General features: G+C 43.6%; 1 protein-coding gene across 3 annotated transcripts in view; it reads left to right on the forward strand.

Annotated features, from left to right (window-relative positions):
* nr6a1a (nuclear receptor subfamily 6, group A, member 1a) overlaps positions 1-23,902 on the forward strand; it is a 140,519-nt gene extending 116,617 nt beyond the window's left edge. For all 3 annotated transcript variants that reach the window (XM_014171647.3, XM_014171649.3, XM_014171648.3), the window contains 8 exons: positions 11,442-11,672; positions 12,100-12,155; positions 14,526-14,695; positions 15,167-15,400; positions 15,658-15,912; positions 17,272-17,393; positions 17,553-17,705; positions 17,839-23,902. In XM_014171647.3, the coding sequence (XP_014027122.1) occupies positions 11,442-11,672; positions 12,100-12,155; positions 14,526-14,695; positions 15,167-15,400; positions 15,658-15,912; positions 17,272-17,393; positions 17,553-17,705; positions 17,839-17,978 (1,361 nt within the window). In that variant the 3' untranslated portion in view covers positions 17,979-23,902. The remainder of the gene's footprint in view (positions 1-11,441; positions 11,673-12,099; positions 12,156-14,525; positions 14,696-15,166; positions 15,401-15,657; positions 15,913-17,271; positions 17,394-17,552; positions 17,706-17,838) is intronic.
* Positions 23,903-24,221: the final 319 nt, after the last annotated feature.

Raw genomic sequence — 24,221 nt, forward strand, 5'->3', positions numbered from 1 at the left:
TAGAGCTCCAAGACAGGATTGTGTTGAGGCACAGATCTAGGGAAGGGTGCCAACAAAATTCTGCAGCATTGAAGGTCCCCAAGAACACAGTGGCCTCCATCTTTCTTAAAAGGAAGAAGTTTGGAACCACCAAGACTCTTCCTAGAGCTAGCCGCCAAACTGAGCAATCGGGAGGAGAAGGGCCTTAGTCAGGGAGGTGACCAAGAACTCGATAGTCACTCTGTCAGAGCTCCAGAGTTCCTCTGTGGAAATGGGAGAACCTTCCAGAGGGACAACCATCTCTGCAGGACTCCACCAATCAGGCCTTTATGGTAGAGTGGCCAGACGGAAGCCACTCTTCAGTAAAAGACACATGACAGCCCACTTGGAGTTTACCAAAAGGCACCTAAAGGACTGTTAGACCATTAGAAACAAGATTCTCTGGTCTGATGAAACCAAGATTGAACTCTGTATGTCTGGAGGAAACCTGGCACCATCCTTACAGTGAAGCATGGTGGTGGCAGCATCATTCTGTGGGGATGTTTTTCAGCGTCAGGGACTGGGAGACTAGTCAGGATCGAGGTAGAGATGAACGGAGCAAAGTCCAGAGATGCTTGATGAAAACCTACTCCAGAGTGCTCAGGACCTCAGACGGGGGCAAAGGTTCACCTTCCAACAGGACAACAACCCTAAGCACACAGCCAAGACAACTCAGGAGTGGCTTCGGGACAAGCCTCTGAATGTCCATGAGTGGCCCAGCCAGAGCCCGGACTTGAACCCTATAGAACATCTCTAGAGAGACCTGAAAATAGTTGTGCAGCAATGCTCCCCATCCAACCTGACAGAGTTTGAGAGGATCTGCAGAGAAGAATGGGAGAAACTCCTCAAAAACAGGTGTGCCAAGCTTGTAGGGTCATACCCAAGAAGACTCGAGGCTGTAATCACTGCCAAAGGTGCTTCAACAAAGTACTGAGTAAAGGGTCTGAATACATATGTGAATGTGATATTTCCGTTTTTTTTAATCAATTATGTAATATAATAGAGAAATCATGCAGAAAGTGGCCTACACAGTCGCAAGGCAAGTGAATATATGCACATGCGTGCCTCACACATGGCCTAATTTCAGCAGAATATCATAGGCAAACATGATTTTTTGCACTGTTGCCGTTTAGGAACTTTTTGGCAGAATTACAGTATACACACTTCTCCAGGCACCACTACACCAGTGTAAATGAGCCGATGGAAGACATCAGTCACACACAGCATGATGTTAAAGCATAAACAGTCCATAAACTCTGACATAATAAGCCAATAGGTCCTAATCATAAGAATACAAAAACTCAACCATTAACCATTTCCCAATCAAAGTTTACAACTATTACTTCCCATTGCAAAAAGCATTTCACGTCTAGCACACAAAGTTTGACCTAAAGTTTAAAGTGGAACTCACAGCATTTTAACTACTTTGCAGATATGAAACAAACAGACAATCATAATATCAGTAAAAAATATACATTTCCCAGTTTATGCTACAAAACCAACTTAGTAAGACGTTTTAAAAATAGGTTCTGTTTGACTCAGCATTCCATAACTTACACTAAGGCATTGTAGGCAGAATAGATGGATCCAGTTCAATGCATGATTAATATAATTCACCAATACATTTCTTGGTAATCCAAAAAATATTGCTATCAGGTTGTAAGTCACAGCTGGCCTGGTACATTGTTTGCTGCCTCCATTCGGGATGCACTGTTTCAGTTTCAATGATTCAATATTATGGACAAAAACAGATGAATGTGACTAGCACTGGGAATGTCAATACAATCAAACTAGCAAGGGGAATGATCACAAGTCATTCATAACGTGGCTAATAGGCTAGCGAATCTATTTATGTAGCAAGCTAAAAACACAGAGCCTAACATTAGGTTGATAGCTAGCTAGCTGCTAGGAGGATGTCATGTCATGCCATTGGAGGAGTGGGGGAGTGACTGACTTTTTCCCCTCATATCGTTTTTCGGTGGCTATACACACCTAGAGATGCAGGCGTCATTTGGTTAGCTAGCAAGAACTTCAACGACTGTTATCCAGTTAGCATATCTCATGCGTTCGCAAATTCACTACTCTACTCCGATTTCTGAGCACTCTTGTCTGAGTGTACCAGAGCGCAGAACCAGTGATGAATTTCCAAACGTGCAACACCCACTGAATATGACCGGTGTCAGTAAACGTAGGGGAAATTAAGTTATAGTTAGTCCAGAATGCTCTAGATAATATGCTACAGCGAGTAAAATGGTCAGAGTGAGGTGTTCTCTCATTTATGTGTGGAAGTAGCTGGCTAGCAAGCTAGCCAACTTTAGCCAGTTAGCTTTGGTGCTTGGTTGGGGCAAGCATGCATTGGCAGGCAAGCTGCAGAAGGACGAGGAGACTACAATTCGCCATCGTTTATCAGTGCAATTTTGACGTCCAACTAGCTGAAAAACTTTGAGAGGGTTTATTTAATGTTCCTTCGTTAGATTTTAGCTCATCTTGCTCTGGCTAGCATTAGTTGTCCCACCCATTAAGTCAAAATGTGACTGGTTGATTCCACTGTCACTCCAAAATGTTACCCTAATACAGTTGAATGGCAGATCCCTTCATCTAGCTTCTGTTGGCTGACCATCGAAATATTTAATATTTGAGATTCTTCAAAGTAGCCACCCTTTGCCTTGATGACAGCATTGCACACTCTTGGCATTCTTTCAACCAGATTCTTGAGGTAGTCACACTGTCTGTAATTTATTTGCAATTCAAGGCACACTTAACCAGCATGGCTACCACAGCATTCTGCAGCAATATGCCAACCCATCTGGTTTGCGTTAGTGGGACTATCATTTGTTTTTCAACAGGACAATCACCCAACACACCTCCAGGCTGTGTAAGGGCTATTTGACCAAGAAGGAGAGTGATGGAGTGCTGCATTAGATGACCTGGCCTCCACAATCACCCGACCTCAACCCAATTGAGATGGTTTGGGATGAGTTGGACCGCAGAGTGAAGGAAAAGCAGCCAACAAGTGCTCAGCATAAGTGGAAACTCCTTCATGACTTTTGGAAAAGCATTCCAGGTGAAGCTGTTTGAGAGAATGCCAAGAGTGTGCAGAGCTGTCATCAAGGCAAAGGGTGGCTACTCTGAAAAATCTAAAATATATTTTGATTTGTTTAACACTTTTCATAGTGTTGGTGTCTTCATTATTATTATGCAATGTAGAAAATAGTTTTAAAAAAAAAGAAAAACCCATGAATGAGTAGGTGTGTCCAAACGTTTGACTGGTACTGTATATGATGAGTTAGTCCAGGGACAGGTTCTTGACCACCTTTCACAAAGGCTTCCCATAACTGGACGAGCCTGTATGAGGGGAAAGTTCACGGCTATGTGATGTGCAGGTTGACCAAAGGCCGTCAGTGAGAGACTTAGCTCAGAGCAGCTAGGGTTAATCTATGAGGTAGCATTAATCAGGCCCACAAAAACTGAGGTCTCACCAGGCTCCTTCAGGACTGGGTTATGGGACCAACAACCAACCACCCCAGCACTCATTACAGTGTTGGTAGATACCAGTGAAAGCATTAGAGAGTCTTCTGTTAGTACTGTATGCTCACTGACTATGGACTCTATGCTAGTCATGGTGTAATAGCTGAGAATGGCGCTGAAGACCTGAGTTGTGGTTGTTTCTCTCTGTATCTTTATGAAATGTCATAATGCAGTCTCCCATATTGATCTCTAAACCTTCACATTTTTAGGTTTACTGTTAATATTTTTCCAGTAGTGGTCATCTGTTTTTCAGGATGGAACCAGTTCATGTTCCTTTATTTTGGGAATTCTGTTTGAAGCACACTCCCTATTTAGTAATGGATGATGAGAAAGGGGATAACAAACTTTTATTTATTTTTATTTATTTCACCATTATTTAACCAGGTAGGACAGTTGAGAACAAGTTCTCATTTACAACTGCGACCTGGCCAAGATAAAGCAAAGCAGTGCGACAAAAACAACAACACAGAGTTACACATAAACAAACGTACAGTCAATAACACAATAGAAAAAATAAAAATCTATATACAGTGTGTGCAAATGTAGTAAGATTTGGGAGGTAAGGCAATAATAAGACCATAGTTGCGAAATAATTCAAATTTAGCATTAACACTGGAGTGATAGATGTGCAGATGATGATGTGCAAGTAGAGATACTGGGGTGCAAAGGAGCAAAAATAAATAACAATATGGGGATGAGGTAGTTGAGTGGGCTATTTACAGATGGGCTGTGTACAGGTGCAGTGATCAGGAAGCTGCTCTGACAGCTGATGCTTAAAGTTAGTGAGAGAGATATGTCTCCAGCTTCAGTGATTTTTGCAATTTGTTCCAGTCATTGGCAGCAGAGAACTGAAAGGAAAGGCGGCCAAAGGAGGAGTTGGCTTTGGGGATGACCAGTGAAATATACCTGCTAGAGCGCGTGCTACGGGTGGGTGTTGCTATGGTGACCAGTGAGTTGAGATAAGGCGGGGCTTTACCTAGCAAAGACATATAGATGACCTGGAGCCAGTGGGTTTGGCGACGAATATGAAGTGAGGGCCAGCCAACGAGAGCATGCAGGTCGCAGTGCTGGGTAATATATGGGGCTTTGGTGACAAAATGGATGGCACTGTGATAGACTACATCTAATTTGCTGAGTAGAGTGTTGGAGACTATTTTGTAAATTACATCGCCGAAGTCAAGGATCGGTAGGATAGTGAGTTTTACGAGGGTATGTGTCACGTCCTGACCAGCAGAGGGAGTAATTGCATTAGTTTTGGTCAGGACGTGGCAGAGGGTTTGTGTTTTGTATGTATTTCTACGTTCTGTCTAGTTTAGTTTTTCTATGTTTAGGATTGGGTGTTGGACTCCCAATTGGAGGCAGGTGTTTCTAGTTGCCTATGATTGAGAGTCCTATATATAGGTGTGTGTTTGGTTTGGTATTTTGTGGGTAGTTGTCTTTAGCACTGCTGTTAAGTGTATAGCATGTTAAACTGTCGGTCTGTCGTTCTTCGTTTTGTTGTTTTGGTGTTCACTTTACATTCAATAAATATTCAAGATGAGCATCCACATTCCTGCTGCGTTTTGGTCCTCTCTACCCGAAGACAGCCGTTACAGAACTACCCACCACAAAAGGACCAAGCAGCGGAGTAAGGAGCAATGGCAATTCGATATGGACTGGCGGGAGAAATGGACCTGGGAGGAGATTCTGGACGGGGCAGGACCTTGGCATCAGGCTGGGGAATACCGTCGCCCAAGGGAAGAGATAGTGGAGGCCAAGGCAGAGAGGTGTCGATATGAGGCCATATACGCGCTGAGGGAGAAGCACGAGAGGCACCCCCAATAATTTTTTTGGGGGGGGCACACGGGTAGATTGGCTAGGCCAAGGAAGAGCCATAAGCCAGCTACCCGTGCTTACAGGGAGGAACGTATGGAGTGGAGGGCGCCGAGTTATGAGGAAGTGCGCATGATCTCGCCCATACGTACGCACAGTCCAGTGCGAGTTTTTCGAGCCCCTCGCAGATGCCATGCTAGAGTGGGCATCCAGCCTGGTAGGAGGATGCCTGCGCAGCGTGTCTGGTCGCCGGGTAGGAGGATGCCTGCGCAGCGTGTCTGGTCGCCTGGTAGGAGGATGCCTGCGCAGCGTGTCTGGTCGCCGGTACGCCCCGCTCGTACAGGGCTGCTAGTTCCACCCAGCCAGGACGGGTTGTGCAGGAGGTGCGAGCAAGACCACCTATGCGCCTCCATGGCCCAGTCTGTCCAGTTCCCGCCTCTCGTGCTGACCCGGAAGTGCGTACCTCCAGTCTGGCACGACCAGTACCAGCACCACGCATCAAGCTTCCAATAAGTCAGCCTAGTCCTACTCAGCCTGTTCCCGCTCCTCGCACTAGCCCTGAGGTGCGTGTCCCCAGGCTGGTACCTCCACTACCAGCCCCACGCATCAGACTTCCAGTGCGTCAGACCAGGCCAGAGTGTCCGGCAACAGTGCCTCGTCCAGAGTGTCCGGCAACAGTGCCTCGTCCAGAGTGTCCGGCAACAGTGCCTCGTCCATAGTGTCCGGCAACAGTGCCTCGTCCAGAGTATCCGGCAACAGTGCCTCGTCCAGAGTGTCCGGAACCAGGGGAGATGGCCCACTGTCCGGAACCAGGGGAGACGGCCCACTGTCCGGAACCAGGGGAGACGGCCCACTGTCCGGAACCGGGTGAGTCTGCCTGCGACCCGCAACCCCGGAACCGGGTGAGTCTGCCTGCGACCCGGAACCGGGTGAGTCTGCCTGCGACCCGGAACCGGGTGAGTCTGCCCGCGACCCGGAACCGGGTGAGTCTGCCCGCCACCCGGAACCGGTTGAGTCTGCCCGCGACCCGGGAACCGGTTGAGTCTGCCCGCGACCCGGAACCGGTTGAGTCTGCCTGTGACCCGCAACTCCGGAACGGGGTGAGTCTGCCCGCGACCCGGAACCGGGTGAGTCTGCCCGCGACCCGGAACCGGGTGAGTCTGCCCGCGACCCGGAACCGGGTGAGTCTGCCCGCGACCCGGAACCGGGTGAGTCTGCCCGCGACCCGGAACCGGGTGAGTCTGCCCGCGACCCGGAACCGGTTGAGTCTGCCCGCGACCCGGAACCGAGGGAGTCTGTCAGCAATCCGTGAACTAAATGAGTCTGCCTACAGCGTGAAACGGAATGAGTCTGCCTACGACCTGGAACTGAAGGAGTCTGCCTACGGTCCGGAGCCAAGCAAGTCTGTCTACAGTCTAGAGGGCAGTAGGCCTGAACCAGAGCCACCTCCAGGATAGGTGGGTTGGGGAGGGGGAGTGTAGCACAGGTGCCGTCGTTGACGGCAGCCACCCTCCCTTCCCTCCCTTTAGTTTAGGGGGATATTTTTGTTGTTTGGGGGTTTTTGTGTTTTCTTTTGAGGTGCATTCGGGGTCTGCACCTTTGGGGGGGGGGGGGTACTGTCACGTCCTGACCAGCAGAGGGAGTAATTGTATTAGTTTTGGTCAGGACGTGGCAGAGTGTTTGTGTTTTGTATGTATTTCTACGTTCTGTCTAGTTTAGTTTTTCTATGTTTAGGATTGGGTGTTGGACTCTCAATTGGAGGCAGGTGTTTCTAGTTGCCTCTGATTGAGAGTCCTATATATAGGTGTGTGTTTGGTTTGGTATTTTGTGGGTAGTTGTCTTTAGCACTGCTGTTAAGTGTATAGCCTGTTAAACTGTCGGTCTGTCGTTCTTCGTTTTGGTGTTCACTTTACATTCAATAAATATTCAAGATGAGCATCCACATTCCTGCTGCGTTTTGGTCCTCTCTACCCGAAGACAGCCGTTACAGTATGTTTGGCAGCATGAGTGAATGAGGCTTTATTGTGAAATAGGAAGCCGATTCTAGATTTAATTTTGGATTGGAGATGTTTAATGTGAGTCTGGAAGGAGAATTTACATTCTAACCAGACACCTAGGTATTTGTAGTTGTCCACATATTCTAAGTCAGAACCGTCCAGAGGAGTGATGCTAGTCGGGTGGGCGGGTGCGGGCAGCGATCGATTGAAAAGCATGCATTTAGTTTTACAAGCATTTAAGAGCAGTTGGAGGCCACGGAAGGAGTGTTGTATGGCATTGAAGCTTGTCTGGAGGTTTGTGAACACAGTGTCCAAAGAAGGTCCAGAAGTATACAGAATGGTTTCGTCTGCGTAGAGGTGGATCAGAGAATTCCCAGCAGCAAGAGCAACATCATTGACATATACAGAGAAAAGAGTCAGCCCGGGAACTGAACCATGTGGCACCCCCATAGAGACTGCCAGGTTTGACACATTTAACTCTATCTGAGAAGTAGTTGGTGAACCAGGTGAGGCAGTCATTTGAGAAACCAAGGCTGTTGAGTCTGCCGATAAACCCCCATGTCATTGATAACTGACCAACAGAAATTGGGATGGGCTGTCTTGGTAACTGATATCATAGTTAGGAAGCTAAGCCAGTGAGGGTGGAGTTGTTGTGTGTTATCTTGTGAGCTCAGCCAGCCATGCTACAGATCAGCACATGGACACATTCCAACTGGAGGCAGCCTTTGCTCCGCTGGGCTATTCACTGTAACCATGGTATCAACCCATCTGTTCAGAGCTTTTATGAGGGGGGATGGTGCGGGGGTTGAGGGGTGTGTTGTGTGTTGGTGGATAGTGGATAGGGTAGCACAAGCCCATTCATAGACGCTACCTTCAGCGCCTATTGACGATAGTATCTTCTGGCCGGGGGAGTTTTGTTAAGAGCCCCAATGCTTGCTCTAAACGTTAACACGCATCGCTTGTGATACGCTTTTGGAAACATAAGGAACATATCTTTCAAATCAGTGACAAATAATTTTCTAAAAACAAAATGTTAAATTACTACACACCTTTATAGGGTTAGGGTTCTCACACGGCCATATTTCCATGTTTCAGTGCTTGTTTACGGAAAACAGAGTTAACTACCTGTGCTTATTAGATATGTTTGTAAACGGAAGACTGACACCACAAACGTGTTGTCATTGAAAAATACTGTCGACTGCAACTGTTAAAACAGTGTACAGTAAGTGTATATTTTGCATTTGTGAAATTATTTTGATGTAATATGAAAGTTAAGAGGTTTTATTTTGCTAGAACCTTACCGCAACCGAGAATCTATTCACGTTTAGATGGAGTATTTTGTTGTTTTGGCTGCCAGAGCCAATTCGCCTTTAAACAGAATGTGTAAGATCCTTGGATTATACGGAGTAACATTAGGCTCCTTTAGTCCGTTATTGGGCTAGGGTAGCACTAACACTGTGGACAGCAGAGAGTAGGGAATTTAGGTTCATTTATTCTCTGCCAACATGGTGAGTTCTATCATCTAGCCTAGAGGTAGATGGGGATTTTTCCAGTTAAGATTTTTAAACATCTTTTTTGGTGTCCTCGAAGTGTGCTGGTCTGGAGATTGTGCAGTTTCTATGGTGATTAGCAAAGTAACTAAGAATGTCAGGAGTTCCCAGAGAATTGTAAGTCATACATTTCAAGCTAGAATCCTTAGTTACATACATTTTTGGACAGCTGTTGGTGGATAGGGTAACACAAATTAATAATATGTATCCATTGATTCTTGAAGAATATAACTTCTAAATGCCTCATGAGCTTAGTTCAACTGTCGTTCCCCATAAGAACCCAAAATATAAGATGTAAACAAAGTAAACACTGTATATAGTCTCAAAACTATCATTTTGATATCATCAGCTCGGTCTATGAATTTGAGAGTGGTTATATTTCTCCATCACCATCCCTTAGCTTTTTAGTGAAACAGGAGTGGGGATGCCTCTGTTTTGATACAAAGCTGAGGGATGGGCCTGGGGAAATGTAACCACTCAAATTCACAGACAGGGCTATGGATGCAAGGACTGGCCATACATGATATCAAAGCTATAGTTTTAATCATGATTTGAGCCTATAACGTGTTTGTTTACATTTACATTGTTTACAAACATTGGAGTAAAACAAGCTAATATTCTGGGTTCTGATGGGGTACGGCAGTTAAACTTAGCTCATTAGGCATTTATAAGTTATTCTATTCAAGAATCAATTGATATATATCATAAATGTATAGGTCCAAAAATAGATGTAGCAACTAAGGATTCTAGATTTAAGTATATATCTCTATGATCCAAACTCCAACACACACACCCACTGGAACATATGCACACACAGACACATACAAGCAAGAATGCATGCATGTATGCACATACACACCTATTGTCACTATATAGAGATGAATGTGAAGCTAAAGCTATTTAGCATCAGTGGTATTGGTATTTGGCGCTAAGGGCTACTGTAGTAAGCTACACTATATATACAGAAGTATGTAGACACCCGTTCAAATGAGTGGATTCGGCTATTTCAGCCACACCCGTTGCTGACTGACGATTCTGTGCTTCCAACTTTGTGACAACAGTTTGGTGAAGGCCCTTTCTTGTTTCAGCATGACAACGCCTCCGTGCACAAAGTGAGGTCCATACAGAAATGTTTTTTTGGAGATCGGTGTGGAAGAACTTGGTTGGCCAGCACAGAGCCCTGACCTCATCCCCATCGAACACCTTTGGGATGAATTGGAACGCCGACTGCAAGCCAGGCCTAATCTCCCAACATCAGTGCCTGACCTCACTAATGCTCTTGTGGCTGAATGGAAACAAGTCCCTGCAGCAATGTTCCAACCTCTAGTGGAAAGCCTTCCCAGAAGAGTGGAGACTTATATCAGCAAAGGGGGGACCAACTCCATATTAGTGCCCATGGTTTTGGAATGAGATGTTTGACGAGAAAGTGTCCATGTATATTTGGTCACGTAGTGTAGGTATATTGTCTTTATTCTGTTTTCACATCTGGGTATCTCATGGCCACCACATGTTGTTAAGTTGCTAACACTGTGTAATTTAACCTATTATTTTTGAATGTGCTTCATTTGGGACATGCTGTTCCACTACTTCCTCGAAGGCAGCCCCTCCCTCTAGCCTCTACCCAAGCCCCCAAATATCCCCAACATGTGTTCCAAATTACTGCCCTCACTTGGCCGTCTATACAACATTTCCTATTTTGAAACGCTCAGCAAAAACAAGCTGCTCCATGTACCCTTCGAGGAAACAAGTTGAAGGCTGAAATATGAAGGCTCTGTTAATGGTATGCACTGTGTTTGTCTTCTAAGACAGCTGTGATATGAAACTACCAGTTGGAGAATCAATAAACAGTTGGTCTGATATATTTAAACACAAATAAATTCCATTCTCACAAATTCCAGCATGTTCACTGATTTGTAGACCTTATGTGGGCTTGTGTTTCAATGTCATTTATATTTATTGAAATCGGAATGAATCTAGTCAGGTTTCACTGAGTGGTGTTAGACTATAGACACTCTGAAGAGTTTACGTGATGCTGTCACTGTGTCAATGTCAGAGAAAGGAGAGCCTGTAAACGAATCACCAGGTAGGCCAGCAAGTGTTACTTTAACCTGGTCCTTTCTCTTCTCAGACATACTAAATAAAACATAAGATGTCTGCACTCTCTGTGCTCATTCTTCCTCACATTCAGCTGGTTAGACACTGGTTGGCGACCCTAAGTTACAGTATGATGGTTAGAGCTGTATTACACATTTTACATTTACATTTTAGTCATTTAGCAGACGCCCGACCTCACTAATGCTCTTGTGGCTGAATGGAAGCAAGTCCCTGCAGCAATATTCCAACATCAAGTGGAAAGCCTTCCCAGAAGAGTGGAGGCTGTTATAGCAGCAAAGGGGGGACCAACTCCATGTTATTGCCCATGATTTTGGAATGAGATGTTCGACGAGCAGGTGTCCACATACTTTGTCATGTAGTGTATGTGTCAGATATCTGTTCTGTCTTCTGCTCTAACCAGTCATTCTGTCTCTTTTGTCAGATGATGCAGCTGACCCACGTGTTTGCCTTATCTGTGGAGACCGCGCCACAGGCCTGCACTATGGCATCATCTCCTGTGAGGGCTGCAAGGGCTTCTTCAAGCGCAGCATCTGCAACAAGCGTGTGTACCGATGCAGCCGAGACAAAAACTGCGAAATGTCGCGCAAGCAACGCAACCGCTGCCAATACTGCCGTCTGCTCAAGTGTCTACAGATGGGAATGAACCGCAAAGGTAAGGGGAGACCAAAGAGGCAGAGTGACAAGCAGATGAGAGCCACACATTAGAATTTACTGTACTCGAACCATAGATTGTTCTAGAACCACAGATTAAATTAGAATAGCTCCAAGAACTTTCAGCTCTCAATCAGACCCCCCAGCTCTGTAGTTATGTAGCTAGTGCCCTCTGCTGGATTGACTGGGTAAGTGAATGTTCTCGTTTCACTGTACTATTTCTTGATTTTCTCCTGCGGCACAATCATAGCAGCCACCACCAGGTGGAGCCATAGTACAAACGTTGCCATCACAACCCCCTAGGAATTAGACTTTGTGTTATGAAACCCAAACATACTATTTTAATTGTACTTTGTGTTGTGTATGCCCTGCACCTCTTCCCCATATATCTTGTTGGGGTGCTTATGGCTGTTCCTTGTGTTTTCCAGCAATCAGGGAAGATGGGATGCCAGGAGGGAGAAACAAAAGTATTGGGCCTGTCCAGGTAAATGTTCACTGTGCACTCTACTACAGCTAACTATTAGTTTTCAACAGTGCCTTTGATATTTCAGAATTTGAATCCGTTCCATTTCAGTTGAATTAGCTTAGAACCCATTGTTGACAGTGATTTTTTAATGTTCATATTCACTTAGAATTTCATTAGCTGGCTTTGAACAAGGTAATTGGGCAAATCAGCATCCCTTATTGCTTGCAGCACCAGTCATTATTTACAATGTTCCATCTATGCCATTAATATTAGATGGAGAATTAGCCATGCTTTTCAATAGTAATTTAGGCATAGCCAAGATAGATAGAGTAATTGCCTTTAAGACTAAATTATATTGCTTTGAAATGCATGCATGTAAATTAGCAAGTGTGTGAAAGAATGCGTATTGGTGTGGATTGATCGTCAAATCTCATATCAGGGAAAATGTCTTGAAGGAGATATAAAGGAATGTCTGAGGAGCGGGGTTTTAAAAGAAAATAGTACTTTTCCATTCACATTTCACCCTTGCCTTACAGTTCGTTACATTTCTGGTAACGCAAATTCTTGTTCCACAGCTCAAATTCACCGTAAATGTCACAGTAGCCACTATCCAGTAAGCACAAACTATTCAACAATGACATATAGTTTTCTTCTTAAACATGTTACACTATTGAATAATGCAACCAAACCGTATTACAGTCTTGAATAAGACAACAATGTGCAGACAATTAAAGGGTTTATTTTCTCGTTGGTAGGCTACACTCAATACATTTTAGCTTCAAGACATAAGCACAGAGTTGCTATAACATCATGTCTTCATCAAGTCACATTAGCCTATCAGAAATGAACAATTAACCCTCTCATACGAGTATAAAAGTACAGTAGGCCTACCTTACAACATTACAACAAACCAGGTTACATTTTTATCCTGTTTTTACAGCTTAAGCTATGTATTTATAGCCTAAAATAAGCCTATTTATTTGTGTTCTGAGAAAATGTGAATGTGATCAAATTTGTTTCTTTTCAGACTTCGGGTGGCTAGGCTACTTAGGCCTTTTTAATTCAAAATTATTGACTGGAATTAATCAACCCACACAATAGTGATGACATATCTTTTTAATACGCTACAACTAGGGTCCGGAGTTGGTTAGGTTAGCCTACTACCAGATCAGGAAAAACTCTGGGCCCCAGGAAAACATGTTCCCCCTACTACTCTGGGACCTGTGGTTCCACCATTGAAATCACCACACGTTACAAATGAAAAACACAAAAACAGATCCTATTTGTATGATCTACATTTGACATGTTTTTGGTGGTGGGGATGGGCTTCCATAGTTTTATGTGGCTCAGTGCAGACGGAAGCTACTGCGACAATTTCAGAATGTAGCAGGCTGTTACTGCAATTTCAGGTAAAAACTCAATGAAACAAGTCTGAAACATTAGGAAAATGTCTATACATTTCAGCTGTTTCGAAAACATTGCTCTGCTATTACCATTTATGCTGTAGGAGTGTTGGCTCAACGAGACAATTCTGTTTACACTGCCCTGCTTTAAGGAGGGCAACTGTTGGGCGAGTGTTGTGAGCTACCTCCAGAGGTAGCGGTTGAGACGTAGCAAGTACACAAGTTTACATTTAAGTAATAGGAGTAGCCGATGGTATTTTTCAAGAATGTGTAGTAAGTGTGAAGAGGCTCTTAGTCTTGATATGCTAATGCTCTGCAAATGGCTTTGTAGATTATGTTCTCTGTATAGTGCTTATGAAGTGGTAAGGACAGCCATGGTCTGTCTGTCTGTCTGTCTGTGTGTGTGTGTGTGTGTGTGTGTGTGTGTGTGTGTGTGTGTGTGTGTGTGTGTGTGTGTGTGTTTTTGGTTTTACTATGCTTGTGAGGATGAGAAGTGCTCACAAGGATAGTAATTCAAGGAACATTCGGAGGAACATTCAAAGTGGGGACATTTTGCCACTCCCCACAAGGAAAAATGCTATTTTAGGCTTAGGGGTTAGGGTTAGGGTTAAGGTTAGGGTTAGGTTAGGGGTTAGGGAAAATAGGATATTGAATGGGAATCAAATCAATCAATTGTTTGGCCCCGACAAGAATAGTCAAACAAACAAACATGTGTGTGTGTGTGTGTGTGTGTGTGTGTGTGTGTGTGTGTGTGTGTGTGTGTGTGTGTGTGTGTGTGTGTGTGTGTGTGTGTTTCCTTGTGCCTCTGTGGAAAAAGTTTTCCTAGGATAATTATACCCTGGATAACAGTGTTATGTTAATCAATTCAGATGCCTCTTACTCTCTCTCAATCCAACCTTCTGTCTCTGTTCTTTTTCTGTCCTTCTCTCTATCTCTGTTCTCCCTCTCTCTCTGCTCTCTCTCACTCTCATTCTCTCTCTCTCAGATCACAGATGAAGAGATTGAGCGGATCATGTCGGGACAGGAGTTCAAGGAGGAAGCCAGTCTGCCGGAGCACACCTGGAGCAACAACGGTGACAGTAGTGACCACAGTTCTCCTAGCAACGGCGCCTCCGAGGGCAACCAGCCATCACCTGCTTCCACTCTATCATCCAAGTGAGTTAGCGACTCGGCTACATGAGGGAGCATCGTAAACATTGTCAGCAGTTAGTCCATGTATGAGATAATTAACTGCCCCTGACATTGTAACACCTCATTGCCTAGTTTTAGACAAGTTTTTGCCAAGTTTTCTACCGAAAGAATGCCTGAATGCAATCTATTGAGACTTAGCAGCGGTATCTGTAGATTGAATTCAGCCCATTATCTGCTGTTCTTGGAGACATGCATAGTGTCTATCTGCAAGCAGCAAGGCCAAACATAGTGGTATTTACATCTCTCTGTGTAACCATCAATGTATCTAAATCAACCATGTACTCTGATTATGTTAGATGTGCATAGAAACAGTTACTCATAAAATCTCAACAACAAAGGCACACTTATGAGATACCAAAACATAATTGATGGCGTTTAGTGTAAGTACAGTATTTATTTGAATGAGTATCTGACCATTGTGTTTTCTCTGTCCAGTCGTTCTTTAGAGATGGGTGGTGGCTACACGGCTGCTGCCAGGGACCAGTACATCAACACCCCCATGAACACCCCCTACCAGCTGCTACCTCACCTCTTTAGCTACGCTGCCCAGTCAGGCCTGCTGGCCCCCCAGCCCCGCAGCCTCTACCCCCAGTCCCACCCCCTGGTGATGCAGCTTGTGGCTGCAGAGGACCTGGCTCCACTGGCCACCCCCATGCTGATAGAGGACGGGTGAGTAGGCCTGCTTAACCTGACATTTCTGCTGTGCAATGGAAGTGTGGCATGTATTTCACATAACAATTTCAGCAGACATCTATTCGGAAATGTGTTTTAGAAATGTGTGTTCCATTTTACAATAGGAATTTTCTGACCATTTGACCAGGTCAGCCAAAGCTCCTGGCCCAGTACAATAATATGAACAGCATGCTGTTATGAATCCTGTTGATATTCACATCCGCGTCTCTCTGTCTCCCTGTTATGTATGTCAGGTACAAGGTGACTCAGGTGGAGTTGTTTGCGCTGCTGTGTCGTCTGGCCGACGAGCTGCTGTTTCGTCAGATCTCGTGGATCAAGAAGCTGCCGTTCTTCTGTGAGCTGTCTATCGAGGACTACACCTGTTTACTCAGCTCCACCTGGCAGGAGCTGATCCTGCTGTCCTGCCTCACCATCTACAGTGCACAGATCTTCGGAGACCTGGCTGACGTCACTGCCAAGTACACTCCCTCTGATGAGGAGCTGCAGGGGCAAGTACTGCCAGGCAGTGGGATCACTGTCAGTGTTAAACAATGATACTGGGGGTGACCATACCCGCCGGCCATGCGTTCATAGGTTTATTTTGCTATCAATGTATGGAAAGAGACCATTTATCTGAGAGCCCCTACTCTTATTTGGTGTTGGTGTTCATGCATCAGAGGTTACAATGCAATATTGTTCGCTCACTTAGGCTTATGTTATTGTAGTATTTTTGGAGGTGTGGTGGTTGAACAGGGCTCTAAAGAGAGGGGATCATGTCAAAAGTTGAGTTGTGTTTCCTTCTGCAACAACAACCTCCTATAGTGACCATCATTCCACACTGTCAGTTCACTATCTTTAAAGGCTATGATGTCTCTACCATTACACATGGGTATATTGGCATTGGACGTGTGCCAAATGAACTGGCCCGTGAAGCAGACAACTCCTCAGGACTGTGGCTAGCACAGTCTGGGCCATTATGAAATACAGTATTAGATTGGCCATAATACTGTGGGGGCTTAGTTGTGTGTAAATCAGACCAGAGTTATCTGACCTTATGGCACACTTGCTCCTAATTTTCTATTGAATTTACGGCTGGGTTGTGTTGCAGTAGCCCATTTTTCTGCAGTTTTCCCATTCAAGGAGAAGGTGTCTGACTAACTATAGAAGTGCTAAACGCTGTGTAGGCACATGTACTAAAGATATTAGTTAAAGAGACCCAGATCTAAGGGGAGCTGTAGTGTAGAGACAGGCATGGACATCGATGAGATCAGTTATTCAGTTTGACATGTTTTAGTATCTGCTCCTTAAAGCCAGGGCCACAATTTTTCACTGAGGATGGGGGGACATGCCCCCCCCCCCCCCCCCCCATTCTGAAATTGCATTTTTGTCCCCCCCTGTTTTATCATTGGAATGTGATACAAAACGAGGCAACAGTTGGCTTTAGGACCATGCGGACGTCTCTGAGTGGTCAGGTAGACTGTTTGGAGTGTTTATCTGACTGGAGAAAAAAAAAAAAACATTTCCCCCCCCCCACCCGCTTCTAAAACCAAAATTTTGCCCCTGCTTAAAGCTACAGGAAATGTTTAGTTAGTGAGATGAATGTCCCTAATCACTTGTAGGGGATCAGACATAATCCACTTCTCCCCCTTTAATTTCCCCTCATCTTCTTATTATGAATCAACTCTCACATTATCATGATTCTACTCTATTTTAACTTTTTCTTCCTTGAAGTCTTCCACTTCTGTAGCGTGTGCGAGTGTGTATGAGAGCTGGAAGTCTTGTTGATTTTGTGTTTTTTGTGTATGTTTTGTTTTTGTGTGTGTCACATTTCACAATCTCACCATGTTTTTGTATGCGTCCCCCCCAAGGTTCAGTGAGGATAGCATGGAGTTGATGGAGAGGCTGATCTATCTGTTCCGCAAGTTCCACCAGTTGAAGGTCAGCAACGAGGAGTACGCCTGCATGAAAGCCATCAACTTCTTGAACCAAGGTAACACACACACATGCACAGCCAGCCAGACACAGCACTGTTCCAACAGGATTTCAAAAACTGCTCTGCTGCTCAAATGCTTTATTAAATAAAAAGGATGAAAACGTCACACATACAGTACATATAGCTAAGGTCCTCAATGTGTTCCTGTCTGTGCAGATATCCGTGGTCTGACTAATGTCTCCCAGTTGGAGCAACTGAACAAGCGCTACTGGTACGTGTGTCAGGACTACACTGAGTACAAGTACCCTCAACAGCCCAAACGCTTCCCTGAGATCATGATGTGTCTGCCAGAGATCCGTTTCATGGCAGGTAAGTTGGGGCATGGGGATTGGCATGGAGGGCGTTGTATTTTATGACATGCTAATATAAAGGTCCACAGCAAGGTAGGCGATAGGATAATTGTTCTGTACTCACATCCTGTAAAAAACGTGTTTTTTTCCAGGGAAACTGGTGAACGTTCCTCTGGAACAGCTCCCCCTCTTGTTTAAAGCAGTTTTGCACTCCTGCAAATCCAGCTTCATCAGCAACAGGACAGGAAGTTCTCCCTGCCTGACTACTACTGGTACCTCCCCCGGGAACTGAGCCCCGCACCCCGGCCCCAGGACCGCCCCTTGACAAGGATCTTGCCTGGGGGGTGGGGCAAGGGACTGGTCCCCCTTCCTGTGAATGTGACAAGCAATTTTTGTTCTCTATATATTTATTACACGACAGAGCTGAATGTATGCTGATTTACGCTGTGCACATGCTTCTGTTCAAACTAAATGCACATAGATGCATTGGTCTTTGGAGTTTACAAATATGTATCCGATTGCTCAACGTGTCGGTGTTGCCATTGTTAGAACTAGATTTTTACGATTTATTTTATTCGGAATGGGGACGGGTATAAATGAGATGACAAGTGTTTTGAGACTACCTCAGGAAGATGATGTTGCTATTTTCAGGTACCTTTTTCTCGCTGTTTTGAAATTAAGAGGTTGCCCAGTCTAAATCAAATCCCTGTAAATGCTGTAAACTCCTGAATCATAGATGATAAGTCGGCCTTTACCATGACATTGACCAAAGGCATTGCTGCATATTCATTTGAACCAAAGATAGAAAAGCATTCAACCCCACAATCAACAAATGAATGTCCTGAATTTCCCACTAGTACTGGTGTATTTTCTCACTTCTTGTAGTATTTTTGTACACTCTTTCATACAATCCACAAACAAACATCCTGTAGGGATGGCCTGGTCAATGTAACATTCCTTGTCTTTCAGTGAGGTGAAATTGGGTGGGATTGTGGGATCTTCATAGAAACAAGCATATGGGTATTTTCTACAATAATAGACTGCAGAGCAAATTTAGTTGCAGGGGTAGGGGAAATTTGTTATTAGCTTGAATGAGAATTGTTTTTGACCAAAGTGATATGCAAAGTTTTTTTAAGCAGCACCCATAGATTGGTGATTAGTCGATAGCTCAGTGTAATGATATCTTATCAATGAAGGACCAGGATAAGAAATGAATCAATCTGTGTAAGAGCCAGAGGGGAGACCTTCTGCTGGACAGACAGACAGTGTAGCTCGTTCTTATCCTAACCCCTAGGCTGAGACACCACAAACAAGGGCTCCACTCTCTTCTCTCCTAGTCCCTGTTGCACCCATCTATTCCTCCAGACATACAACCCATCTTGGCTCTCAGCCCTCCACTGGTACTTCCTTGCCCAAACCTGAGCCTCTGCACATGCTCACTGGGTTGGTGGTCCGATCCGCACAGTTAGGCTACAAGGAAATGCTGGCTTGTTCATTTTTTCTACTACATTTGTAGACAGTGTTGGGTTTAGAATGCTCAGATGACTATTTTGGCTGCAACAGAGGAGAGATGGAGGAGACATTAGGGGCTTGTCTAGTAATCTGGTCTGGGTTGACAGACTAGAGGTTACTTCTGGCTTGTACACATTGTTTAAAAAAAGCTATATAAAGAAATAGGTTCTTTATTTTTGAAGTACGAGATGATCATTTCAACCAACCGTTAGCAGTTTCATAACAACCATTGTTTAAAACTTTGGAGCAATGCAGTCCTTGCAATGACTCTCTTTTATGCATGCTGTGGTGAGGCAGGAGACATTCTTTGACCATTACCATGGCAAAGTGCCCACCCTGCATTCTCCTCTCTCTCAGGTCCTTGTGGACCGGTATTTAAACAGGGTAAAGTGAGTGTTATGTATTGCATTCATGAGTTACTCAGTGATCACTATGCTGATGTACTTGTGGGATTCTTAATTGTAGAATTCTGGACATTGTAGGTCCTTTTAGAAAGTGTTTTATTTTTCTGTTTTTTTCTGTTTTATGAAAGTGGCTGTTGTTTAAGGGCATGTTTTAAGACTTTAACTGTTGCTCCCAGTTCAGTGTTTATCTTATTTGTCGGAAGATGGTCGGAGACAGGACTTAACATCAGTAAGGTCAGAGAGGTCTCTTTTCCACTCTGAGCATAACCAAGCTAACCTCAATCAACAGGTGGGCTTACGATTGCTGCCTCCATCACTGGGTCTAAACAAGTCTGTCTATATCGTCTTAGCCTTAACACTGTACTACACTGTACCATCTAATGTCCTGAACTACGCTTTGAATACTTTCACCAATGCAGTGTTCTTTGTTTCAGTAGTTTCAATTAGCCACCTTTCCATGTTTTGTTGTGATACAATTCATGTATTTAGTTTTTTGGAGTGAAAAAGACCCCTATCATTTCTTTTATTTTTAATTCTTTCTGATAGATGTTGGATGTGATTCTATCAACTTGATGTCACAGTCCCAAAGGAAATAATGTTTTTCAAAATGTTGTTACTATACAACCTTATTCTAAAATGGATTCAATAGTTTTTTTTTACTCATCAATCTACAAACAATACCCCATAATGACAAAGCAAATTTAATAAAAATAAAAAACAGATATCACATTTAAGTAATTATTCAGACCCTTTACTCAGACCTTTACTCAGTACTTTGTTGAAGCACTTTTGGCAGTGATTGCAGCCTCGAGTCTGTATTTGAGATGTCAGATCGGGTTCAAGTCCGGGCTCTGGCTGGGCCACTCAAGGACATTCAGAGACTTGTCCTGAAGCCACTCCTGCGTTGTCTTGGCTGTGTCCTTAGGTTTGTTGTCCTGTTGGAAGGTGAACCTTCGCCCCAGTCTGAGGTCCTGACCGCTCTTTAGCAGGTTTTCATCAAGGATCTCTCTGTACTTTGATCCGTTCATCTTTCCCTCGATCCTGACTAATCTCCCAGTCTCTGCCGCTGAAAAACATCCCAACAGCATGATGCTGCCACTACCATGCTTCACCGTAGGGATGGTGCCAGGTTTTCTCCAGACGTGAGGCTTGGCATTCAGGCCAAAGAGTTCAATATAGGTTTCATCAGACCAGAGAATCTTGTTTCTAATGTTCTTAGAGTCCTTTAGGTGCCTTTTGGCAAACTCCAAGTGGGCTGTCATGTGCCTTTTACTGAGGAGTGACTTCCGTCTGGCTACTCTACCATAAAGGCCTGATTGGTGGAGTGCTGCAGAGATGGATGTCCTTCTGGAAGTTTCTCCCATTTCCATAGAGGAACTCTGGAGCTCTGTCAGAGTGACCATCGGGTTCTTGGGCACCTCCATGACCAAGACCTTTCTCCTCCGATTGCTCAGTTTGCGGACAGCTCTGTTCCATTTAATAATGATGGAGGCCACTGTTTTCTTGAGGACCTTCAATGCTGCAGAAATGTTTTGGTACCCTTCACCAGATCTGTGCCTCAACACAATCCTGTCTCGGAGCTCTACGGACAATTCCTTCAACCTCATGGTTTGGATTTTGCTCTGACATGCACTGTCAACTGTGGGACCTTATATAGGCAGGTGTGTGCCTTTCCAAATCAATTGAATTTACTACAGGTGGACACCAATCAAGTTGTAGAAACATCTCAAGGATGATCAATGGAAACAGGATGCATCTGAGCTCAATTTCAGGTCTCATAGCAAAGGGTCTGAATTCTTATGTAATTAAGGTATTTCTGTTTTTTGCTTTGTCATTATGGGGTATTGTGTGTAGAATGATGAGATTTTTTTTATTTAATCCATTTTAGAATAAGGACTATGAAAATAGTCAAGGTGTCTGAATACTTTCTGAATGCACTGTATATGGATATTTATGCATGATCTTTCCATAGGCAAAGCCTTTATTGTATTCCCCAGTATCCTTTGGAACAGAAGTGATAAGGTTTCACCTCAGATATTAGAAGGGAGTCAGACATTGTGGCTTCCTACTTTTCTTTGAGTTTACCATCAGTAAACAAAGCCCGAGAACATTGAAGTGTTCCAGTCATGGTGGGGAGCAGCCAGCCACTGGTCTGGGGGGCTTAGTACACATGGCATGCCTAAACTCAGGGATCAGAACTTCTTAGGGGACATGTGTGTGAGACCCTAGCCCAGTGCTGCTGTCCCCATACACTGTTACTATGTCCATCATACGTAAATATAGAGACCCTTAGTGGCAGATCATTCCTAGCAGTCGCTTTTAAAATCTAACGTCACATTGCTACCTACCTTTCAGCCACCTCCACGACTGTTTGCCACTTTCATGTTTTGAAATACATGTATTACATTCTCATTAGCGTTCTATTATTTTCTAGAATGTGTTTTCACCGATAATGGATATGTCATTTGCAATTTCTATACTGAAACTACCTCTTTTTTGTGTCATCACGTATCTTACTTTCACACAGGTAATGCTTTAAAAAAAATTATATTCATTGGTTTCAATAGCTAGGTTTCCATCCAATTGGTGACAGATTTTCTTGCAAATATTCTAAAATCCGCATAAAGAAAATATGTGCATTTCCCACCAGTGGTGTTTCCACCAAACGGACTTGCGTTAGTGCACAGAAAATGTACTTTTTTGCTTCAATTTTCATTTACCAAATAGAAATCTACATTTCAAAGTGTTTCTATCGCATTTTCAGCTCTACGGATAGTTTTGTCACAAAAACTGTTGCGCTAAATGGCACATGTGACTATTCTGGTGTTGGCACGTGTGCTCTAGCCAACAGCTCGCACATACAGTGCAGGTAGGCTGTACGTATTATGAGATTATTATGGATAAGAGCGAGAATATTTTTATTTTTCAAACTTCAGTCAAGCATCGATCATCATGTCAGCCCCTCAATATTTATTGGAAAGGAGCGTAAAGCTCATCACCTTTAACATTCCATCATACATTATTTAATCTGTAGCCTAATAAACTGCATGATTTCCTGAGTCGTAGCGGGAGGACCATACACCATATCATTGTGTGACTCCAAGTTTACTTCGATGTGATGGTTATTATATCAATATTTGTGCATAAATGCGTTTCACCACCATTTCTTGCATAATGAATTTTACTGACACGAAAAGATCCCACCATGTCGAACTAACAAATTATCTGTCGGCATTTATAAAACTACCGAAATGTCCTGTTTCCATCACAGCTGTCGGGATTTTTTTTATACCGTATGACTTTACTCGCCTAAAACATTTGAATGGAAATGTGGTTATTGCACCAATGTTCTGTTATTTTGTGTCTCTTATTTTATCCAGTTACCTCTCACTGTTACCTATTGTACATGTAAATGTTGCCTCATATGCTATTCCGTGCTACCTCAGGACAAACTGTCGCCTAGGCCTTAGTGGGTGGGAGTTAGTTTGACCACCTTGCCACTTTACATTTACTCTAACCACTTTTTTTCTGTGATCATCATATATTTTCCAACAGCATGATTGATTATGTAATTAACAACATCATACCTCACTGATCAATGAAAACTGATCTTATCTACCACCTTGTCATGATTACCATACCAAAGAATTTCGACAGGAATCTCAACTTGAATCAGTTTACTTTGTAGTGTCATATTAATAAGTATTGTATTCCAATCAATGTGTTGTGTTCCTTCACTATATTGATATAGTTGTTTTGATGTACCAAACAATCTACTTGTGAAGTGTAAAGAGTGAAATGATCAGTATCATGTTTGATATTTATAATGCTGCTTGTGAGTGATTATCAATTAGAATGTAACTTTGGCCAAACTGCCATTTGCTGTTGTTTACATGCTTTTTCTCACTCCTCTCAATAATAACTGGTGAATGAGTTTTGTGTTATAAAAGTGTTTTAACAAGCTTATTCAGTGTTATAACAATTCATTCACGGAGGCTCCTCATCAGCGAGCCCACAATGGGGAATGTCTAAGGCAACTAGAAGAGCAGATAAAATCATAATGTATCTCTGGGAACAATATCATAATGTTTTTCCATTGAATGTGAAGATACCACTAGATATGCAGATGAAATACATGCCATTTTTATCTGCCATGTTTTTCTTTTTTGTTCTTTTTTTAAAACCTTTCTCCTCTGCTCTTGTTACTACCTGTGATGAATGTGATCCATACGTGTTAAATGAATGTTTAGAATGTGTTAGGATTTGAAACCAAATAAATGTGAACGTTATGCAACTGTGAGAGTGTTGTCCTGTCAAGCATTATTTGAGTGCCATGTAGAACCCTTTACACAGAGGGTTCATCATGGAACCCAAAAGAGTTCTACCTGGAACCAAAAGGGTTCTCCTATAGTGACAGCCGAAAAACCCTTTTGGAACCCTTTTTTCTAAGAGTGTTTTTGTAACGCACATTCTCTCTGGCAATTGAAGCTAGTCGGCAGATTTTGGATGGGCCTAATCTGTGTGTCCCTGATCCATCCCCCAACATCCAGTCTACTTTGTTTTGCGACTATCATTCACACACACAAAAACAAACTGTTCCTGCATGTCAAATCAGATAG

This window comes from Salmo salar, chromosome 24, assembly GCF_965601325.2.
Source record: "Salmo salar chromosome 24, fSalSal1, whole genome shotgun sequence".
Taxonomy (NCBI): Eukaryota; Metazoa; Chordata; class Actinopteri; order Salmoniformes; family Salmonidae; genus Salmo; species Salmo salar.